Source organism: Mauremys reevesii, linkage group 19 (assembly GCF_016161935.1).
Source record: "Mauremys reevesii isolate NIE-2019 linkage group 19, ASM1616193v1, whole genome shotgun sequence".
NCBI classification, from domain to species: domain Eukaryota; kingdom Metazoa; phylum Chordata; order Testudines; family Geoemydidae; genus Mauremys; species Mauremys reevesii.
Genome location: NC_052641.1, coordinates 23,945,877 through 23,968,011, shown reverse-complemented (window position 1 = coordinate 23,968,011; position 22,135 = coordinate 23,945,877). Strand labels below are relative to the sequence as shown.

The following is a 22,135-nucleotide window of genomic DNA, read 5'->3' as shown; positions in this document are numbered from 1 at the left end:
GGGGCTGTCAGGCACCGCGGCACAAAGGCTGAGGCTAAGGTCAACTGCTCGGATATTCACGAAAGCTGCCCAGAGCCAGCACAAGGTCTAGGTACGACCTATGTCCCACTACATCCCAAAGTGCCTAGCCCTCATCCCAGCTGTGATCTGTCCCCCGACCCAGCGCTGAATTCCACTCAAATTCTGAGCTGCAGATTTGACTGTGACATTAGGCCACTGACAATCGAGCTGCACTGGTTAGCTGCACCAAGTCCAACATCCAAGCTCAAACTTCAAACACTGCCCCCAAGCCATTGGGGGAGGGGGGGGTGCAAGTCCCCAAACCATTAGGAGAATTTTCCTATCAGTTCACGAACAAAGGAGGTGAATATTTTGCTCATCTCTGTCCTCCCAGCTCCTGAGCAAGGCCAGTGTCAGAGCTGGGCTTGGGCTCAGCATTCCCTGGCTGGGAACAACAAACCCAGGACAGAGTTCCAAGGCTGCGGCCAGCTGCACTTCCTCTGGGACAGATGTCTCCATACCATGTCCTTTGCCTGAGAGGTCATTCTCATTGGGCCAGATTCAGCCATGGATCTCAGTGGTATTATGGCAGCTTGCAGTGGGGCTAGATAGAGCCCTTCATAGAATCATAGAATATCCAGGTTGGAAGAGACCTCAGGAGATCATCTAGGCCAACCCCCTGCTCAAAGCAGGACCAATCCCCAGACAGATTTTTATCCCAGTTCCCTAAGTGGCCCCCTCAAGGATTGAACTCACAACCCTGGGTTTAGCTGGCCAATGCTCAAACCACTGAGCTATCCCTCTCCCCCACCCTTTGCCTTCATCTTTTACATGAAGCAGCCTGTCGTGCAAGATGAACTTCAATAAAGAAAAGTATAAAAGCACTTCGCTTTGGAAGGAAAGTCAAATGTACAAGATGGGGAATAACTGGCTAGGTGGCAGTACTGCGGAAAGAGTCTGGGGCTTAGAGTGGATCCCAAACTGAATACGAGCCAGCAATGTGATGTGGTTGTGAAAAAGGCGAGCATCATTCTAGGGTGCATTAACAGGAATGTGGTATGTGAGCCTCGGTTGGTAACTGTCCTGCTCTGCTTGGCACTGGTGAGGTCTGAGCTGGGGCACCGTGTCCAAGCCTGGGTGCTGCACTTTAAGAAAGATGTGGACAAACTGGAGATAGTCCAGAGGAGAGCAACAAAAATGATCAAAGGATGAGAAAACCTGACCCATGAGGAAAGGTTAAAAAATTGGACATGTTTAGTCTTGAGAAAAAAAAACCTGAAAGGGGACCTGAAAACAGTCTTCAAATATGTTAAGGGCTGCAATAAAGAGGACAGTGATCAGTTGTTCTCCATGTGCACTGAAGTTAGAACAAGAAGCAATGGGCTTAATCTGCAGCAAGGGAGATTAGGTGATATTAGGAAAAACTCTCTAACTCTAGGGGGAGCTAAGCTCTGGCACAGCTTCCAAGGGAGGTTGTGGAATCCCTGTCACTGGAGGTTTTTAAGACCAGTCTGGACAAACACCCGTCAGGGATGGACTAGGTTTACTTGGTCCTGCCTCAGCACAGGTGGCTGGACTAGATGACTTCTCGAGGCCCCTTCCAGTCGGATATTTCTCTGACTGTGAGGACTCTGTCCTGGCTCACTCTGGCTCATCCTAGAGCAGTGGTCCCCAACCATTTCCGGGTGGCGGGCGCCGGACGACGAGCCACCGAGGTCCGTGGCCGGCGGATAAGCATCCGCCGAAATGCCACCGAAAAGCGGCGTCATCAAGAGGCATCGCTGCCCAAATAGCGTCATCAAGACGTGTCACCGCCAAAATGCTGCCGAAAATCAGCAGCGTTTTGGCGGTGGCACCTCTTGGTGATGCTGCTTTTCGGTGGCATTTCGGCAGATGCTTGTCCGCCAGCCAGTACGCGGGTGCACATAGATGCCCCAGCGGGCACCATTGCACCCGCGGGCACCGTGTTGGGGACATCTCTGGCTTGGTTAACCTTAGTGGAGAATCTCTCTCAGCTGATAGGCTCTAAGTTCTGCTCCTGCTCCCGCCAGGGGTGAGCAAGACTTGTACGTATGTCCCCGCCTTGGCCAAAGCATCCGAGGACCCCGGCATGGAGCGCTAGCTGTCCCCAGCACAGCCCACATGTGGAGTACAGCTGGCACCAGCAGGAGCATGCTGAGCTGCAGCAGACAGGAGAGAGAGGTGCCAGCTTCTAACTGGGTGCCAGCGTGTGAACTTGCTCTGGATCTGAGGAGCTGTGGCCGCCCAGAGCAGCAGATCTACAACAAGCATCAGCATTATCAGTGCTGAGCAGAGATGGACCTGAACTTCCGGGGAATTTGGGTTTGGATCCAAATGTCACAGCTGGCCCCTGAGTCCATGACCCTTTCTAGCAGAGACATTAAGCAGTGCAGCATAGTAAGTGCGGAGCCACTTCCTGCCAAGTCTCGCAAACTAACTTAAAGTCTTGTCCTCAGAAGAGAGATGAACCCCTCAGTAAACAGCTGGAATCTGCATGGAGCCCAGTTGGAACCATTTGTCACCCACTCTGATCCTCATCCGCTGGACAAAGCTTGCTGAAGTGGTGCCATAGCAACGGCCCTTCTGAACGGCACTGCTCAGCAGAAAGGAAATGCACCGACCTTTTATCTCTGTCTGTGGCACGCCGATCCCAAACCCGCCCTGCCCAGGAGCAGGCCAGTCTCCTAGCAGCTGTTGGGGTTTTCATGCCCTTGCCATGCCACTGAATGTTCCTGCAGAGGATCTTTAAGAACGACGTCAGAGTGTTTCAGGGAGGAGGGTAAATATTCCTCAGCTTTTAAAATGTATTTTATTTTTACAAAAGATCAGGTGGACAATTGATGGCATATGGTGTGTGTGTGTGTGTGTGTGTGTGTAGGTTAATGCTGGTGTTTGAGTGAGGCCCTGTGTGTGTCTGTGCAGGCCTCAATCAGCAAGTACTTTTGTGTGTAGCTGGCAGTGTGTGCAGAACTGTGTGTAGCTGGCAGTGTGGTGGAGTGTGGATGTGTGTGCTCTGCGGGGAGGCTGATGCAGCTGTGCATGTGCTAACATTATTTAAAGCCAGGGCTTCATGGAAAGGGGCTGAGCTGAGCTTGTCTGCACAGACCCAGCAGCCGGGGCCTTTCAGACTGACAGTGTCTAGTGCACTGGGCTGCACTGCAGGGCACTCACCAGTGAGATGGGAGCCAAGTGTGGAAAGGCAGAAATGCATCTGCTTGAAAATCTTACAAAGAGACTGGAGCCAAAACAGTGCACCGAAGAGCAGACAAGGGGCGGATCATGCAGAAGAGTCTGAGACCTGGGAAGGCAGGGATGGTGTCCAGGCTGGGGGAGTAATATCAGGGGCGGCTCCAGGCACCAGCAGGCCAAGCGCGTGCTTGGGGCGGCAAGCCGCGGGAGGCGCTCTGCCGGTCGCCACGAGGGCGGCAGGCAGGTTGCCTTCGGTGGCATGCCTGTGGAGGGTCCGCTGGTCCCGCGGCTTCGGCGGACCCCCTGCAGGCTGCCGCCGAATCCGCGGGACCGGGGACCTCCCGCAGTCAAGCCAGGGAAGGCAGCCTGCCTGCCGTGCTTGGGGCAGCAAAATACCTAGAGCCGCCCCTGAGTAAAACTCTTTTTAAAACGTGGACATGAGAAGTGGACACAATATTCCAGGACTGGTCTCACCAATGCTGTAAACGGGTAAATCCCCTGGGATGAGGAGGGGAGGGGACCTTGGGCTGGGAGACAGAGATAAGGAGCTATGGGTGGCGGCGAGGGAGACTGGGACTGGGACGAGGATCTGAGGCTGTTTGAATTTGAAACCTTTTAACATAGTTTTTTGTATGTAAAATATAACAACTTTATAAACACGCACATGGTGACCAATACAGCTACCCGCTGGGCCCAATCCATCCCCAGAGCAACTGCACAGAAGCCAACGGAGTTAATCTGATGACAAATCTAGCCATACTCCACCTTCTTTGGTAGCTGGCCAGGGCTTTTTGGCCCCCTCTCCTCTGCTACCTGCCATTGACAGCCGTCCAGTTATCTCTTCTACTGAATTAAAAGAGCCAACCCACCATTGTTTGGCTAGTGCACCGAGCGCCCAGTCCTGCACCCCCGCGCGGCTGAGCACCCCAACAGCAGTGCTGTGGCAGTGGGATGATGGCTGGTGCATGCCCCTATGGGCAGCGGAGCAAAGCTGCAGTGTTCCACTGCTGCCCTTGAAATGAATGTACATTGTGCCCGGCGTCCATGTGCGGTTTGTTCTCCTCTTGTCACTGGGCACCGGGTGTCATAAGGTGACTGAAGTGATGTCTCCCTCACTGGGCAGTCTCCCAAGGGCAAACAATGGCTGGATAACAGAGTGCCTGGGTGCTGAGCAACGACACCTGCCAGCACCTTCTCATCAGCGTCTTCAGTCAGCTATGCCCACATGAGACACCGGGATCGGGGCTGGAGCAGGTTGCCTGCCCCAGCCATTGTTCTATTTCCGGGGGACAGCTCAGCGTGGTTTGCCGCCGTTTCACACACAAGCCCTGGGGGCATCACATCCGCCAGACAGCGCCAAGGGGCTGCTTCCCTCTAATCTCCCATTCTGTGAAACTGCTGTAGGGTGTGACTCCAAGCACTCTGTTTGCTTGCTGATTGAAACTGCTGAGGCAGTAAAGCCAGGACATAGTGCTGGGGACGACACTGCAACAACAGGGTCACCATGAAGGCGGCTCCATTGTCCCTCATTACAAGTGACTAAAACCTACAGACATTGTGTATCCAGCTTCCACCAGTGCCACGAGCCCTTAATACCGGAGAGAACATTTACAGGAAGACTCACACTGGGTCAGGGAGAGCATCGGTGACCAAACGAGAGCTTTGTTAGGGGGCTTTGCTCAGAAAGCCGCCTGACCTGAATCTTACATAGCCCAGACGGCAGTGCTGGCTCTTTGACCAGGGAGCTGTAACCACGAGGGTCTGGCTCCTTAGGGGAGCAAAACCACAACTCACCCAGCGGGAGTTATTCTCCTCTAATGCCTGGCTGAGAAAACAGCGAAAGCCGGTACATCCTGCTGCTCTCACCGGTGTCGAGCAAAGGGAGGGTGGATCACACTGGTAATAAGAACTGAGCTCACCCGGGGGACAGGAATTTTAAGGGATGAATATAAGGTAGTAAGAGCCCATTCCAAGACACTGATTATCACCGAGAGGCCTCAGCCAAGCTCAGGCGCCATTGTGTATGGCCCTGTACACACACCCAGGCCCTGCTCTGAAGAGCTTACAGTCTACAAAGGGTGGGGGAAAAGGTGCATTATTATCCCCGTGCTACTGATGGGAAACTGAGGCACAGAGCAATTAAATGACTTGCCCAGGGTCTCACAGGGAGTCTGTGTCAGATCTGGGAACCGATCTGGGGTCTCAAGTCCCAGTATAGGCCCTTAACCCCAAGACCCCCCTTCCTTCCATCAGACCCTCTCTCCCTTGTGAACATCTGCAGACCACACGGGCAGGAGAGAAGTGTTTGGAAGTTCTCCAGATTTCTGGGCCCACTCGTAGCAGGTGATGTGGTGCTGACAGAGGCAGATCCATGAACAATATACAAACCTCAGACTCACTGGAACTATTTCAGCCTATCTCCAGGCAGGACTCATTAGAACAGCCAGAGCAGGGCTCAGATCCTAAGCAGGTAGAGGCCTTATTGCGATGACTCACATGTAAAGCCCTTCCCTATTTCCATGCAAATCTCACCATGTTTACACTATCACTGAGATCACCATGGCCAAGAAATTGTAACCCCGGGATTACTTTCCCCTGCGTGGTTGGGCTTCCAGTGCAGCACAGAAAACGTCTGCAAGATTCCCACAATCTCTAGTAAACAATCTGCAGTGCCAGGAGCTTTCATTCATTAAACAGAGGCAAAATGTTTCCTGTGTTTTGCATTTCAAACAAGCTTCCCCCTTTTCATCTGGAAACCCCAGAAAAGAGGAGAGTGGGGGACATGTCACTAGACAGAATGAAACCAACGGGGAGAGCTGTACATTTTAACAAGCTCTAATAAGCCCCTTGCCAGGAGTGTAGCAGGAGGAGACAATGGCAGGGGGGAGAGACGGGAGAACGCAGCTGGTCAATGGGATTCTTTTACACAAACACAACTTCTCAAGGTTCCAATATTTTCCTTGTGCGTGGCCCTCTGCCCTCCCCATGGCAATGGGGCCTGTTTATACAAACAGCCATGACGATTCATAATCCCGCAGAGGGCCGTTTCGTCCTTCCTGGCACAAACAGCCAGTGCTCCTTCCACTCTCTCAGAGGTTATTTATTTTTGCTTTAATCAACGTTGTCCATCATCTCACATGGGGGCTTGACTGACGTGGATCAGTTTGCGTGTGCGATTCAGCCGGAGGCCAGCTTCCCTCCCAGCTCTACACACACAGTGCCGACTGGGTACGCTGGGAGCTCCAGGTTTTCCAGCGTAGAGCCCATGTTTCCAATGACGAACAGAGCTGAAATTAACGAAGTGCAACAAAAATACCCCTGGAACATCTGAATCGGATCCCGCCCCTTGTTGGGGTGGATGTGGTGTCTCAATTAACACCTCCAGGGAGGAATGACTCCAGCTTCCTGTACTAAAGCCACCCACTCTCAGTGGAGGAATCGAGCAGCAGCTGGGCTGGGCTGCCCTTGTTTGCTACTAGAGCTCCGTGGCAGCTTTGTCCTTCGAGGGTGAAATTCACCCCCGGATGGAGAGCCGGACCAGCCATCGCACTTCAGTGGTCCCTAAGTGGGGCACAGGCCTTCTGCTGGCCCCTCTGCCCAGGGATGAGTTTAGTGAGTTATTACTTGCATTACAAGAGCACCAGAGGACCCAGCTGAGATCAGGGCCCCATCGTGCTAGAGACGGCCCTGCCCAACAGAGCATTGCCAGCAGATGTCTGTAGTGTACAGCTGGCCACAGCCATCACCCCTAGTGCTTTTAAACCTGTATTTGAGCAAATCACTCCCTGGATCGGGGCCCCCAGGCTCTCTCCAGCTGAGACACACAAGGGCCACTTGCCGGGAGCCCAAGGGCTGCACCAAATTTGCAGCAGCCCTTCCTACCGTACCTTAGCACAGGCAATGGACAACACTGTTCAGCTCACATCAAGATGGAGTCTGGCACATTGGGCCCTGTAGCTTCTGCTGGCCGTACCTCTGGCAAAGAGAAGGGGGACTGCAAGCGGTGCCAAAGACCCTCGTAGGCTGCCTCTGGCTGCGCTTTGCCCCCTCTACCTTTGCTGTGTAAAGGGCTTCTGGGTAGGGAACCGGGGCATTCTGCTTTCCTTTACATAGAAACCAAGGCTTTGCCTTTTAAACAGCTTCCTTCAGCCGGAACCATGTGTTCTATTTATACAACAAGGCCTCCCTATAAACAAGGAAGCCTTAAAAAAAACATCTCTCTGAAGTTTATTCCACAAAGGTCACTCAGCTGCAGTGCATTGCACCCAGCTGAGAATCCATCTCTGAGCACAGCCCCCTCCTGGTCACGTCGCCCGCTCAGAGGTGTCTGGAAGGCTGCAGCAGGCACTTGCAGAGGGGCTGAGCTCAGCTGATATCACTATAAACCCGACCCCTGTGTTCAGATGGTTGTATTAAAGGCCCCCCTCTCCCTGATAACATGCAGATAGGTCATTAAACCATAAGGGCCCTGACATAAGCAGATGCCATTTCTGCTGAAGCTAGTGGGAGCTGAACCCAACTGCACAAATGATAAATTTGGCCCAACTTTTTTCAACAACGAATGTTTGGGGAGTAAGCAGTGCCGCTGTTGGGCCCAAACCATTCCTTCTGGGAGCCAGCCGCAGACGGCTTATTTCCTATGCAACCAGCACATACGACTGAAAAGAACTGAGCCAGACAGCAAGTCTGGGGAGCCACAGACATGTGGAGTAGGATACTCTCACACGCCATTTACTCCAAATGACTTGGGTGGTTAATGGGAAAGACTAAGGTGTCCTGCACTGGTGCAAGTGTTTTTTTAGCCAGCTGTCATCCCTGGTGGCAAGGGAATCCCAGGCTGGATTTTTGTGCCCAAGAACAGAAAAAAACCAATACTCAGATTCAGACTGAAACAGAAGGAGGGAGAGAGTGTGCTCTGGGCAGGGTTCCCTTGATGGGAAGGTGGAGCACTTGCAAAGTCAAGCTGTTCAAATTGACAGTGAAGAAAGAGAAGCAACTCAGCTGTCCCCTGCGTATTGCTCACTTGGCTGCTTGTATTATTTGCTGAGGAAAAGTCAGCAGACAATGTAGCAGTGTTGAAAGAAACCCTTCTGCAATGCCTCTCTCTGCAAAGCCACAGAGAATGGGCAGTCGGAAAGGTCTCCTGGGTGTGCAAGGGGTCTGTAGACAGGACAGCGTCCAACTAATTTTAGTGAGAAGAAATTCTCATCCTTTTTGATCCCTGCACTTCACTATCGCCCCATTCCCACACCCACACCCCCATTGAGATACATCTTTGTGGCTTGCTTATTCCTGAATGGAGATGCTCCCACAGTAACAGTGGTATCACATGAGACATGGGTAAGAGCCTGGGTAAGAACAATGCTTTGTCCTGTGTCCTCTAGACATGAGAATTTGGGGGCTTTCTGGCAGACTTTTGTTACATGCTATGTACATTCTCCCATCCTGTGTAAGTGTAAGAGTAATGCAGCTAGAAGTGGAGCCAACTAATCAGTGCTCCCTCTTTACTTTGTGTCACTCATTGTTCCAGATACCTACAAGGTTGCCTTCTTCAGCAGGAGACCAGATGCCCCTCACTCTGGAGAAGTTACAGGTGGGGAACGCCACTCTAGTTAGGGTTCTCCCCTTTCTACTGCAGGACTCTAGTGACTTAGCCAAGTGGTGTTTAGGCTCTGCAGTCTTTTAGCATCAGTCCTCAGCATGAACATCTAAGAGACACCATTATTTTGAGAGGCACCCTTAGTAATGAAATCTCCCCCAGCTTCTTTTATTCCACAGGCAGGGGAATAAACACTTGTGTCGACACTTCTGCAGCACAAAGACAAGCGGCTGTACTCCCATCCCGTGCAGCTGTCGGCTGCTGGAAGGATGTTCTCATCATGTGGTGGAAACCATGTAATTCTCCTCTTCCACTTCCACCTCCTACCCAGCATTCATATGCAGGCTTAGCACAAACCGTTCAACGCCATGTCGTCATGGCCCAACAGGGTCTATGAGAGAGACTACATGCAACAGAGGCAGGCTCAATGACACCAGAAGTGGCAGCAGCGCCACCTTCATCTGCATGGTGTCCTCAGGTGCAGAGCACCTGGAAAGCTCAGGCCTTTTCTCACCAGTCCATGAGGGCAAGACCCTTCAGACTCACTCCATCTGCCTACCTTGGAGAAGAATCCCTCTTTTGTGCTGGGCATAAGGAAGCCAAACGTGACAGAGCAAGAGAATCTGCTACGTACAGCCAACTTCGAGTGCCTGGATTCCTTAAAGAGGAATCTGGAAAACTTCTCTGTTTATACACCTGCCATCTTTTGACTTATGCCTCAGAGGATGAGGTACGCAGGAGGCAGCTTGGACAACTAAATGTATTCCTGAAGCCTGGACTAAATCCTGGCTTTCTGCGAAATGTCTGTAAGTGACACATCTGGTTACCAGCTGACTAGCCAGCAAAATACTGCACAAGCTGAAACACCTGAGTGCAAGACAGGCAAAGTAGTGAGTGCACTGCTATACAGCCCTCCGCAAAGCCTATCACAGGCTAACGTGCTCCTTGCACGAGCAGGCCAGGCTGTTTCTCTTGAGATGCTGTGGGCTCTTGGGCAAGGACAATATTTAAATCCTAACCCATCTCCCATGTGGGTGGCCAATGACTGACTCCTATTAAAATCACATGAGAAGAATATTCTCATGGCTGCAGTTTTCAGCTTAATTAACTTCATATGAAAAGCAACTGAAGTCCTTAATAAACAGCAGGATGGGATTTTCAAAGGCACCTTTGGCAGTTAGGTGCACACGTCAGCAGGGTGTGGGTGGACTCTTTTGAAAAGCTCATCCAAAATCCCTATTCCCCCATAAACAACCCCCGCAAGCCCATGTTAGCAATGTTCCAGTCACTTCAGAAAGAACAGATGCCAGTACTAGCTGTGCTTTAGCTTGATGACATTAATTGTTCTGGGGCCTTTAGCTTTTGTAATTCCCCTCAGCCGTGCCGGCATTCAGTCATTCCTGTAATGACTCTGCTGCTTTGCACAGCTTCTTGTGGCGTAATTGCTACAGCCCAGTCCTGGGCAGTGGATTGGAGCAGTGTCACTGTACAACAGCAGCTCCTTAAGAGTGACAGGCAGTGGGAAATCCAGAGAACAGCGTGTCTGGTATTCGCACACAGACCTTTCCCATCCCCAGGGCTCTCCCCTCCCCCAAGAGGGAGTGTCTCAGGATGCAGGCCATTCTATTTTGACATTAAAAGGGTCTAATAACAGAGCTTACAACTGCTGACCCCAACTACTAAGGCAGGGCTTCTCAAGCTTCGTTGCACCATGACCCCCTTCTGACAACAAAAATTACTACACGATCCCAGGAGTGGGGACCGAAGCCTGAGTCCACCCTGGGGGAAGAGGGGGACAAAGCCTGACCCCGCCACTGGGGGGGCTCAAAGCTGAAGCCCAAGGGGGCCTGTAACCTGAGCCATGCTGCACAGGGCTGAAGCCCTAAGCTTGGGCTTCAGCCCAGGGCGGTGGGGCTCAGGCTCTGGCCCCAGCAAGTCTAAACCAGGCCTGGCGACCCCATTAAAACAGGGTCGTGACCCACTTTGGGGTCCCGACCCACAGTTCGAGAACCGCTGTACTAAGGGATCCTGGTACTTTCCAACCCAACAAACGTCCCCCATTAAACGACCAGCGTGTCAGTCTTTTTTTACATCTTTGCACGTGCAAACTGAGTAGCCCCTATCTCCAATTAGCCAAATACACACTTGAAAACAAGCAGCCGCTATTCTGATTCTTACTCTGTTTGGAATTTGGTCTCACACCAAACATTCAACTCCACAGTCTGTCCTCTGTGGATGTCAGGATGCTCACATACTTGCTCACACTCCTTTCATTCAAGCTTGTGCTGGTGGCAGTATGATTAAACGTTTGCTAGGGCGAAATCACTGCAACAAAGAGTTCACCTCACAATTCTGCACAACCAGCAGCCGGCATGTTTTGATAGTGGGATTATTTTCTTGTAGTTCAATTCCAGGCACAGTTTGTTTAAGCAGCTTCCAACATTTCTCCCCCCCCTCCCCCGGGAAAACTGTGTGTGAGCAGGGGGTGTTGTTTCACAATCAAAGAAAGCTCATTCCTCACTGCCTGGGCTTGCTGTGTAGGGGACTTGTGAGCGCTTCACACAGTCACAGGGTTTCGCTTAAACTAAAGCAGAATGACTAGCCTCCACAATGTTATTTTTTCAGAGGAAGATGGGGGTTCTACAGGCCAAGGGCAGGGATCAGGGATGGGTGCACTGTATTTCTCCGTGAAAGGCCTTGTGTGGGGCTCCCACTTCCAAAGACAGCTGAACAGCTCCAGAACTTATATTTGCAAATCCAGAACTAGTGGCCACTCGTGAGCCACAAGAGGTCCCAAGATGTGAATCAAGGTTTTCCTTCCCCACAAGGGGCTGAGCCTACCAGTTTTCCTTTGCAGCACAATTAAGGTCATCAAGCTAAAGTACAGCCAAGATTTGCTTTTGTTCTTTTTGAAGTGAGTGGAACATCCTCACTCAGGATTCCCCACATGCATTTAGGAGCCAACAGACCACGTGTGCGCAACTGGCTGCCTGTCCTGAGCTTACTCTGGACTCTTTTGCACTGGGCAGCCAGAAACCTGCACCCTGCACTCCCTGAGTGGAGGGTTAGTGACTGCAGAGCACCCCTTAAGTGTCTTGTGTCTGAACATCTCTCCAGCACCACAGCTGCTCTCTGAGCCCCGGGGCAGCAGGAGCTGCCGTGCAGATATAAAGGGAGAAGGTCTGCTGGGCTGGTGTGGGTCTCAGCACAAACCCAGGACAGAACGAATACAGAATGCCTCAAAGCGCAGCTCGGGACAGCCAAGCGAGCCTGATGCAATGCCACTCAGACGAAAGAGCATCGAACGAATCCTACCAACGGCAGAATCTGATTCCCAGTGATAGGGCACAGGAGCAAGTCATGCTTCATGTAAACATGCTCATGTGGGTGCCCAAGTTGGGATGAAAAGCAGTGGAATTGCCCTGATTCTGCTGCTTGGGAGAAGGCCGCATAGGGGCATTTTATGCCAGGGCACAGGCTTTCCTGCAGCTCTTTCTGGGGCAGCGCAGGGAATCGGGAGAGTGGGAACGCTGGGGCTACAAACTATGTGGTGCCATTAACCCAAACCGCAGCACGACAGCAAACCACGGCCGCTCTCGTTTGGCTCTCAGCTGTCTTGGCAAGGCAACTAATAAATCCCAATGGAATTCACTGGTCCCAAATCTGCACTTTGGTGACTCAGTCTGAATAGACTGAGAACTGAAAAGTGAAAATGGCCTGGCATGAACACCGGGGCCTCTCAGCCATGAAGGGGGCCTGGGGGGTGAAGCTGGCCCTGAGGACCATGATAACATCACAGCTTGTTCATTAGGGTCTCAGCTCATCTGGTTTAAGCAGGGAAGCACAAAATACCCAGCCCGGAGGGATGAGAAGTAAAGTCAGAGCTAGTTTATGTGTCTAAAGCACAGACACCCTGTGTTTATTCAGGGGTTCCTGGCCTGGCTTCCCCTCTTGTTCTGTGTTCGCACTGGCCTGCCCGTTCCCACGCCACCCAGCAGGGCTATTCCGCACCGCATCCGTCCCCAAACCCACTAGCCCCAAGGAGCAGCGCCACCCTCGCGGGACCCACTTCTCAGCCGCACCAGGCAGCTGCCCGCGGGCCAGCCCCGGGCGCCTCCGTCTGGGAGAACCAGGCCCCGCGAGGCGCGGTTGGCCCGATCCCCAAATGCACCTTCGCTGCAGCCCGGACACGCCTGTGGGTCCCTCCCTCGCCGGGGCCGCGGGCGCAGCGAGCCCCGTGTGGACACGCCGGGGCCCTGCCCGCTGCTCTGCCCCGCCAGCAGCGAGCGGGACGTCGGGGCTTTGCCACCGCCAGGCACCTCCCGGCTCCGGCTCCGGCTCGCCCGCCCGGGGCACCTGCCCGCCCGCGGCGCCCGCTTACCTGGCCGGCGGCCTGCGCGGCGGCGGCGAGCAGCGAGAGGCGCAGCACGGCCAGGCCGAGCGCCCCCATGGCCGCGGGGAGGTGCGGGGCCGGCCCGGCCGCAGAGCCCGTCGCTCACGGCCGCCTCGTGGGCTCTGCGCCGCCCGGCCCCTTCCAGGCGGCTCCACCGGGGGCAGCGGGAGGCGGAGCCACGAGTGACAGCCCAGGGTCCGCCGCCCCGCAGGGCTCCCGGCCCAGGGCCCGGCCCGGCCCCGCCCGCCGCTCCGCAGAGCCCGGGGACCGGGCGCTGCCCGGTGCCCCCGCACGCGGCGCCCTCGGCAGCCTCTGCCCCTGAGCCCCTTGTGTCCTCTGCGCCCATGTCCCCAGTGTCCTCAGTGTCCCCTGCGCCCTGTGCCCCTTGTGTCCCCTGTGCCCCGTGTCCCCTGTGCCCCCCTGTGTCCTCTGTACCCATGTCCCCAGTGTCCCCTGCGCCCTGTGCCCCTTGTGTCCCCTGTGCCCCGTGTGTCCTGTGTCCTTTGTACCCATGTCCCCAGTGTCCCCTGCGCCCTGTGCCCCTGTGTCCTCTGCACCCGTGTCCCCTGTGTCCCCTGTGCCCCTTGTGTCCCCTGCGCCCTGTGCCCCTTGTGTCCCCTGTGCCCCGTGTCCCCTGTGCCCCCCTGTGTCCTCTGCACCCTGTGCCCCCTGTGTCCTCTGCACCCATGTCCCCAGTGTCCCCTGTGCCCTGTGTCCCCTGCCCCCTGTGCCCCCTGTGTCCTTTGTACCCATGTCCCCTATGTCCCGTGTCCCCTGTGCCCCTGTGTCCTCTGCACCCTTGTCCCCAGTGTCCCCTGTGCCCCGTGTCCTGTGCCCCCTGTGTCCAGTGTCCTCTGTACCCATGTCCCCAGTGTCCCCTGTGCCCCGTGTCCTCTGTGTCCTGTGCCCCCTGTGTCCTGTGTCCTCTGTACCCATGTCCCCAGTGTCCCCTGTGCCCCCTGTGTCCTGTGTCCTCTGCACCCATGTCCCCAGTGTCCCCTGTGCCCCGTGTCCCCTGCACCCAGTGCACAGGGTCCGTCCAAGCACTCCAGGAACGGGCAGCTCTGGGTTCTGTACCAGAGGTGCAGACACACACACAGGGAGCCAGTCCCTATGGCTGATTGAAGGGGGGTGTCACCTCACCACAGGACAGTACAGGATCGCCCCCAGGCCCAGCGGCTATATCCTTCCTGCTGCTTCTCTCGACCGAGAAGCCCCCAAGCTGAGAACCTCTGTGTGCAGTGGCCCGAATGGAGGCCCAGTCTGCCCAGAGCTCTGCTGGAGGGTAGGGTAGGGGGTCTCTGCATGGGAGGTTATGCTGGGGAATCCCCACAGCCAAGCAAGTTTCGAGAGAGCCTCCCTATGGAGCAGGGCATTCAACCAGCAAAGCTGCTTCCAAAGGCATCTCCCAAGTGGCAATGCCCAGAGGACTGTGCCCTGCTGCTACCTCCATGGGGCCAATGCTGGTGTCACTTTTGATTCCAGGAATAAGAGCTGAGGCAGTGGGTGGTTCTACGCCTGCTACATTGGCTGCCTGTGTGTCTGTCGGACTAGGTGAACAGGCTTTTGACCACCCAAGCCAGAGGGATAATTCGTGAGGGGGCAGGCTCGTAATAGGATGGCTTCCCAACCTTGACTGCGATTTTCCTGCCCCAAACTCTGATGTCATTAAAATGCTGTTGGCTCCCTATGGAGCGTACTAGGCCTGCAGGAAGGAGCCTTTCTCCTGGGGAGCTTGTAAAGTCTGCAGGAGCAAGAACCTCTGGGTGGAAATGTTCTTGCTAGGAAAGTTTTCTGCATTGAACCTTTCCTGTATAGCTCCAATAGAAATGTCGTGCCCCAGGGATGGTCCTAGTGGGAAGGGCTTTGGGTTTGAGCTTGGTACCCCAGGTAAGCCCTATACATGAGCCACACCCCATTGCTGGCGTGATTGTTAGTGTGTATATTAGGGTTAGAGACTAACCAGGTCTTTTGCCAACAGGGGATGTGGCCGGAGATGCAGAGGATAAGTCTCAATTTTTCATCAGTTAGGGAAAGCTGTTCTGTTGACTCTCCCTTGGTCCTCCGCATGTCCCTGTCCCCATTCCTGGTGCCAAGCAGGGAGAGGGATGCATTGCTGTGGTGTTCCCATCGTCCCCTAATAGACATGTTGCATTTCAAGCCAGATGTTATTACTAACAGGGCAGTCTCACATGCAGTGAAGAAAATGACATTTGTAGCAACTGTATGCGGAAAGCCACACAGAACATCAGCTAGGAAGTGGAAGACCAACCTGAGCATGGGAGAGAGGCAGTAGGGCACCAGTCTTATAAGAAGAATCTCTGGCAATGGTCACTGATGTAAATATAATTTCACTTCTATGGAGCAAGGATTAAGAGGAACCATCCGTAACTAGCTAGATGCTAATGGAGCCAGAGGTGGCTGGGATGAACTCATCAGGCCAGAGCAACTTGATTACAGAATTATGAAATCAGCTGTTCATGGGACTGTAGTGGATATTATCTCCCAGGTATAAAAAGGCAGTGGTACAATTTTGTCTGAGAACTGCATGTAGTGGTTCGGCAGTGATCCAGCTGAGCGCTGTCACATGGAAGGAAAACTGACTCAAGGACAAGAAACAAAGGGTGACTGAGGTCCAACCTTGCATCTGGACCCATGGTTTCAGTGCAGCTTTTGTAGATTCTTGCCATTGGCTGAGTGTATGTCACAGCCATATAGCTATGGGCTTTTTCACACCAGCAGGCCTATTTCTGAACAAGGCTCTGCCAGGAATTGTCACAAATGTGGCTTTTTGCAACTTCAGGTATTTTTAAAAATAGTTTATGTCCCTGATTCAGTCAGGTACTTAACGCAGGTGCCTAACTTCAACCCTGACTACACATATGCTCCAAGTGAATAGCGTCGCTGAAGTCGACGTACATAGATCTACTTACCGCTGTGTCTTCTCTGCAGTAAGTCGACAGCTGACGCTCTCCCGTTGACTGCGCTTGCGCTCCTCATTCTGGTGGAGTACCAGAGTCAATGGGAGAGCGCTAGACTAGACGTGATAAATGGACCACCACTGGATTGATCACTGCCCGCTGATCTGGGGGGTAGCGTAGACAAACCCGAGACACCTGTTTAAGTACCATGCTGAACTGGGGCCTTAAACTATCAATTGACTGGTACTGGATGATTTTAGGCAATTTATTTTTTTTTCATGACAGACAACTTAGTATTTATTGCAATATATTGTGCCATGCTTCTTTGTTTAGCTAATATTGGGACTTTTGCATTTTTGCCATGATTTTGAATTTTTTCTCACTGCGGACAACCAGCCTTGGTAGTGCTAAACAGCAATGTGTAGAAGAAGAAGAATAGACTGATAATACTTTGCATGTATCTACCACTTCATCCACAGGGTGCTGTAATGATTGGCAATAGGTCTAGTTTTATTAACATCCTCATTAATGACATGGTAGAGGGAGCAAATGGTTCTTTAATTAAATTATAGTCAACATTGCTCATGACAAGTAACTTGTGGTTTTAGGTAAAATCAGGAAATGAATATTCTAAAAGATTTAGACTGCCATCTAGTGACTCCTTCACTTATTTATGCTTCGTCTTGTAATTTTTTGGTCTGACCAACAATTTTTGATATTTTTTGGAGAGTAGGGGTTAGAAAACTGACCATTTTTCAAAACTGGAATTTTTTGGGGGGGAGGCAAATTAAAAATGTTCTCGTTTTCAATGAAACCCCCAAATGAAAAATATTTTAATCCCCCCCCATCCTCTCTCCCTTCTTCCAGGGCAAAATAGAAAATGAAAAAAGGGAAGAAGGGGAAATTGGAAAAACAAAAAGCCATTTTTGAAACTGCAGATTTTCAATACACATTTTGAATGAGTGACAAAGCACTTCTTTTTGAAACCTGCAGATTTAAACAAGAAATCCCATTTATTTTGCAAAACCTCCCATTTTTTGACCATCTACAGTAACGTTGCTTATAAGTTTTTCCTGTTCCAGAATGGTATGTGGGTTTAACTAAGAAACCACTGGTTCTGCCTTTTCAAATGTGTAATTGGGAGGTTGGAGATATGATGGTAAAAATCAAGTTGAAATTAAAATGAGGCTTCCTTATGCATTTTGCTGCACCTTCTTCTAGTCTGACCTCCAGAGAAGACATTGATGTTTTATTATGAACCAAACATTTTAACCAAGTGCAGCCAATCCATCTGCTTCCTAGAATGGGAAGGGACACATTTGTCACACATGCTTCACTTGGCAATTAGAAGTATACATTTTACTATTAAAAATGTGTGTGGCTAAAATGTAGACGAGAGAAGTCACTGATTTTTTAAATCTCTAAATGCCATTTGAGACCTTCACATGCAATACTAACACAAAGTTGTTTGATTTTATTGTATTTTAAGTGGCTTGCTTTGGGAAGTAGCTATTTTGGAAACATTAACTAAAATCACCAGTGGGCCCTGTTCTAATTTAACAATTTATTGTCTGGGTTCTTGGAGGCTGGCTGCAGCTGTCCCTGTTCATTTCAGCTTGCTTTACATTTTAGCCAAGAAAATACCATCAGAGAATGAGTTCTCCATGTATTGGTTATAAAAGCAAAAACAGAATTTCCACCAGATTTCATAGCACAATAGAACATGAAGTGCTGAGTGCAAGAAAGGACCCCCGCCTGCTTTTTACAATCAAGTGCATTTGGGAAGGATTTTTTTTCTTACATTATTTTGCAGAAAAATAAAACTCTTGTCACACTTCAGGGCTTCCCAGGGACCCTTCCCCTTCTTCCCTGCTGAAGGATTTATCTCCTCGTAGCATTGCTTTGCGACTTTTAAAAACAGATGTAGTGTTCCACACCAGAAATGGATGCATTTCAGTAGTGGGTGAAGTGATTCCTGCCTTATGTAGCGTGTGAAATCCTTTGGGATGAAAAGTGCTTTACAAATGTAAGATTTGTTTATGTATTTATTTAGGAGACCTCTTCAAGGAATGGGATGAGCAATCCCCTTCTCAGAGAAGCAAAGGACACCTGATCAGCAATGGGGGCACCTGGTAATTTAATACCCAGTGGAGGTAACATCCAGGCGATGTTGTGAAGGCCACAAGTATAACTGGGCTCAAAAAGGAATTAGGTAAGTTCATGGAGAATAGGTCCATCAATGGCGATTAGGAGCTGGGACTCACTGACAGGGGATGGATCACTAGAAATTGCCCTGTTCTGCTCACTCCCTCTGAAATGTCTGGCGCTGGCCACTTTCAGAAGTCAAGAGCTGTTGTACTGGGTCAGGATCCTATGGTCTCTAGTGGAAGAACTGCAAGTGACAGTGGACTCTGGAGGATCTTGTGCCTAAGGAAGGGAGCGCTTCAGCTCTTTATTTGCTTCTCTAGTCCTACCAGCGTTTACAGTGTTTTGGGTCTGACAATACCAAATCGGTTCAGTTCCAGTTGGGAGTGTGCCATCTAGTGGCTTTTGTGCAGAACAGTCAAAGAACAGACAAATCAAATGGCAGAACTGCATACATAAGGAATAAAAAGATATTAAGGTCATCTATCTAATCCCCTTCAACCACTGTAGGATTGTTCCCTACTGTATGTTATCCAGTCCAGTATTTAATCACTGAGCAGTGGGGCATCCACCACTCCCTTTGGAAAACCACTCCACAGCCTAGTAAATCTTGCTGTTAAGAAATTGGTCCTGGTATTGAATGGACAGTGTTCTGTAGTTATTTGCTACTCCAGCCCCACCTTATTCATTGTTTGCAAAGTTATGCATATTTGTTCCTTTTAATATTTCCTATCAGTCACTCCCTCACCCCTTTAATCATTTGTTCTCCTTCTTCTGAGTTCTGTCCAGTTGCTGGTATTAAAGTGCCCATCAGTGAATAACTTATTTATCTTCAGCCTCACTCAGGGCCGGCCCTAGACCATGTGAGGAGTGTCTTTGGTGCCCTCCCATTTGTTAAATGTTTGAATACTTTCATTTTTATTGCATTTGTAGCCCATTTCACAACTTTGATGCACAACTTGCATGCGTGATTTATCCCTGTCATATAAGACTATAAATTTTCCTGCTAGGAACTGTAAATCCGTATTTATTCATGTCATATATAAGCAAATAAAAAACTGTTTCCTCTAAGCTTATAGAAGCTTTTTAATTTTAAGAATAACTGAAATGTACTAACATCAAGAAATTGACCAGTATTAATAGTGCTTCTTATACTGAGCTCCTGAAGGCTTCTTTGGGGGCATCTTTTATTTTCTATGAGGGAAAACAAACAGTATTAGGGAGAGCAAAATCTTTGTTCCGCAGTCTTGGAAAGTCATCAAACATTATGTGTTAATCATAGCAAAAGAAGTAAAACAGTATTTCTTTTATATTGTTTGGGGTTTGATAGATATCTATGGCATCTCATTAAATATATCCTTTATTAGTCGCTACTTACACTCTTCAAGTCTTAAAACACAAGTACACTTTCACAATTACACAATAAAACAAAGTTCACACTATTGCAGCTGGGCTCTCATTCACTTGCATTTGTTTTTATATCTCACTGGCTGACTGGTGATGCCCCACCCCATATTTACCCACAAGGGCATGGCGGACAACATTCTAGGGGAGGTTCAAGGAAAAGGTAGTTCTCAGAAAGTCTGGAAAGTTCCACGAGATTCTACAAAGATCCAGAACATTCTAGGAGGTTAGTGAAAAATCCATCCACCTACAGAATACCTAAAACATTTTACTTCAAACATTCTATTTTCTCTTTTGTTGCTGACAACAAAACAATGCCCTGAGCCCAGTGCCCCCTCAAGCTGGGTACTCCAGGTGGTCAGCTGGGTCTCCTGTCCCTAAATCTAGCCCTGGCCTCACTAATGCCTTGTAGAAATAGACTCTGACTTCCCTGGTGTGTGCTGTGATGCAAATGACTTTTCTAACCACCATAAGGCCTTGCAAGTCTTTTACTGTTAGGCCCCCATCCTGCAAATACTTATGCACATTCTTAATTTTAGGAATGTGAGTAATCCCATTTAAACCAAAATTTTAACTTATGTGTAATATTTGTACGATGTTTTCCAAGTATTTCCCTCCGCTATTGGCTGTCTGGTTTGGGGTGGTTTGTCCCTGAGTGTATTAGTGTCATTCCTCAATTTATTTCCTGCCCATATTTCTGACTTTGCCTTTTTATAGTTCTCTGTCTCACCACGGTTCAGAACCCTTCATGCTTATTATCCTAAGCAAATTGAGCTACCATGCTATTTACTCTCCTCTCCTAGATCATTAAGGAATATTTTAATTAAGATTAAGTTTAACATAAATCTATGTGGTGGTATCGCATTGTACACATATCCCATCTGCATACATTGCTATTCATCATTACCCTTCTGGGTTTTTGTACTACTTAATTTTGTACTATGGTGATAGGTGTTATGTAACAATCTAAAATAGATTGTGAGATGTATGTTGTTTCAGCTAATTTTGAGTCCATGTGACAGTCTTCTCTCTCTTTTACCATCACCTCCTCCCCCCCCGCAAAAAAACCTGCCATGCATTCTTTCGTCTGACTGTGATTTCTCAGGTTTAGACATGTATCAAGACAGCAATCTATACCCATCAGCACACACTCCCTAATGGATCACTCTACACATACAGTTAGTTACTAGCGGAAGTTGCCAGTAGGAATAGTAGAGGGGTTTCTGATTCCTCAATGAAAGCGTCAGCAAAGAGGTAATAGAGCAGATTAATCTGAGTGTATCCTTGAGCTGCCGGGCTGAGAACATGTGAACTGCAATGTAAAACATGCCAGGAAGGTTGACAATAGATGCACTGAGGCAGCTAGTGGACAAATGTAGAGAAAAAAGGAAAGAATAGTCACATGGTGTTCACTGATCTGGAAAAAGCCCTGATGGAGTTCCAAGAGAAGTCATCTGGCGGTTTACAGGGGAGAAAATGGTACCGTAGATTTGTGTGTGGCTTGCTCAAGGTGCAATGTCAACAGTCAGAACTTCTAGTGGCGAAACACAAACTGTCAGTAGAGGTGGGAGTCCATCAGAGATCACTACTGAGCCCTTTCTTGTTTATCTTTATCTTGGATACCCTCCTAAGGAAGATACAGAAGGAGGCACCTTGGGCCTGCTGTTTGCATATGCTACCATTCCATGCACTGGGGAGAAAGATAGTCTAGAAGAATATCTTGATAAGGGGAGAGATGTGCTGAAGGGACATGGGTTCAAAATGAGCAGAGGAAAAGCAATGTTTGTGGAATGCAATTTCAATAATGGGAACTCTGAAGACTTAGCCTTGAATCTAGCTGGGCAGACGGTACCAACAATACAAAGTGTCAAGTTTCTGAGTTCCAGAGTCCAGGAAAAGGTGGAAATGGAGAACAAAATTAGAGCTAGGATAAATACCTGGCTGAAATGGCGAGAGATAGGTGGTGCAGTATGTGACAGGAAGATTACCAGGAAAAGGCTATAAAATAGTGATTATCTAATTTTAATGTGTGGCACTGTATGTTGGGCAACAAAGAAGAAACATGAACAAATGATCTATTTCACAGAAATGAGAATGTGGAGATGGATGAGTGGTATAAGCAAGAAAGAACACATAAGGGATACGTACAAGAGAGATATGCTCAAAGTAACACCCATAAGAAAGAAAATGAGGGAGTGCAGGCTCAGATGGTTTGGTCACATAAAATGCAGTCCCGACAACTGCGCCAGTCAGAGAGTTCAACAGATTAAGAGTGAAGGAAAAAGAGAGAGAGCGAGCCAAGAAGAAGTGGTGGGATGTCAAAAAGGAAGACATTAGCATGTGGTGTAAAGGAGGACATGGCATTGAACAGAGAAGTCCTTTGGAGGGAGAGGACTCAGAGGGGACCCCACTCCACGGGATTAACACAAAGCCAAAGAAGAATGTATTTAGTTAATTCACAAA

At 50.0% G+C, this 22,135-nt stretch overlaps 1 protein-coding gene across 1 annotated transcript in view; it reads right to left on the bottom strand.

Annotated features, from left to right (window-relative positions):
* The window catches only part of OLFML2A (olfactomedin like 2A), a 29,305-nt gene extending 15,985 nt beyond the window's left edge, over positions 1-13,320 (bottom strand). Inside the window, exon 1 of the mRNA XM_039506878.1 lies at positions 13,191-13,320. Within this exon, the coding sequence (XP_039362812.1) occupies positions 13,191-13,259 (69 nt within the window). The 5' untranslated portion in view covers positions 13,260-13,320. The remainder of the gene's footprint in view (positions 1-13,190) is intronic.
* Between the last annotated feature and the right edge of the window lie 8,815 nt (positions 13,321-22,135).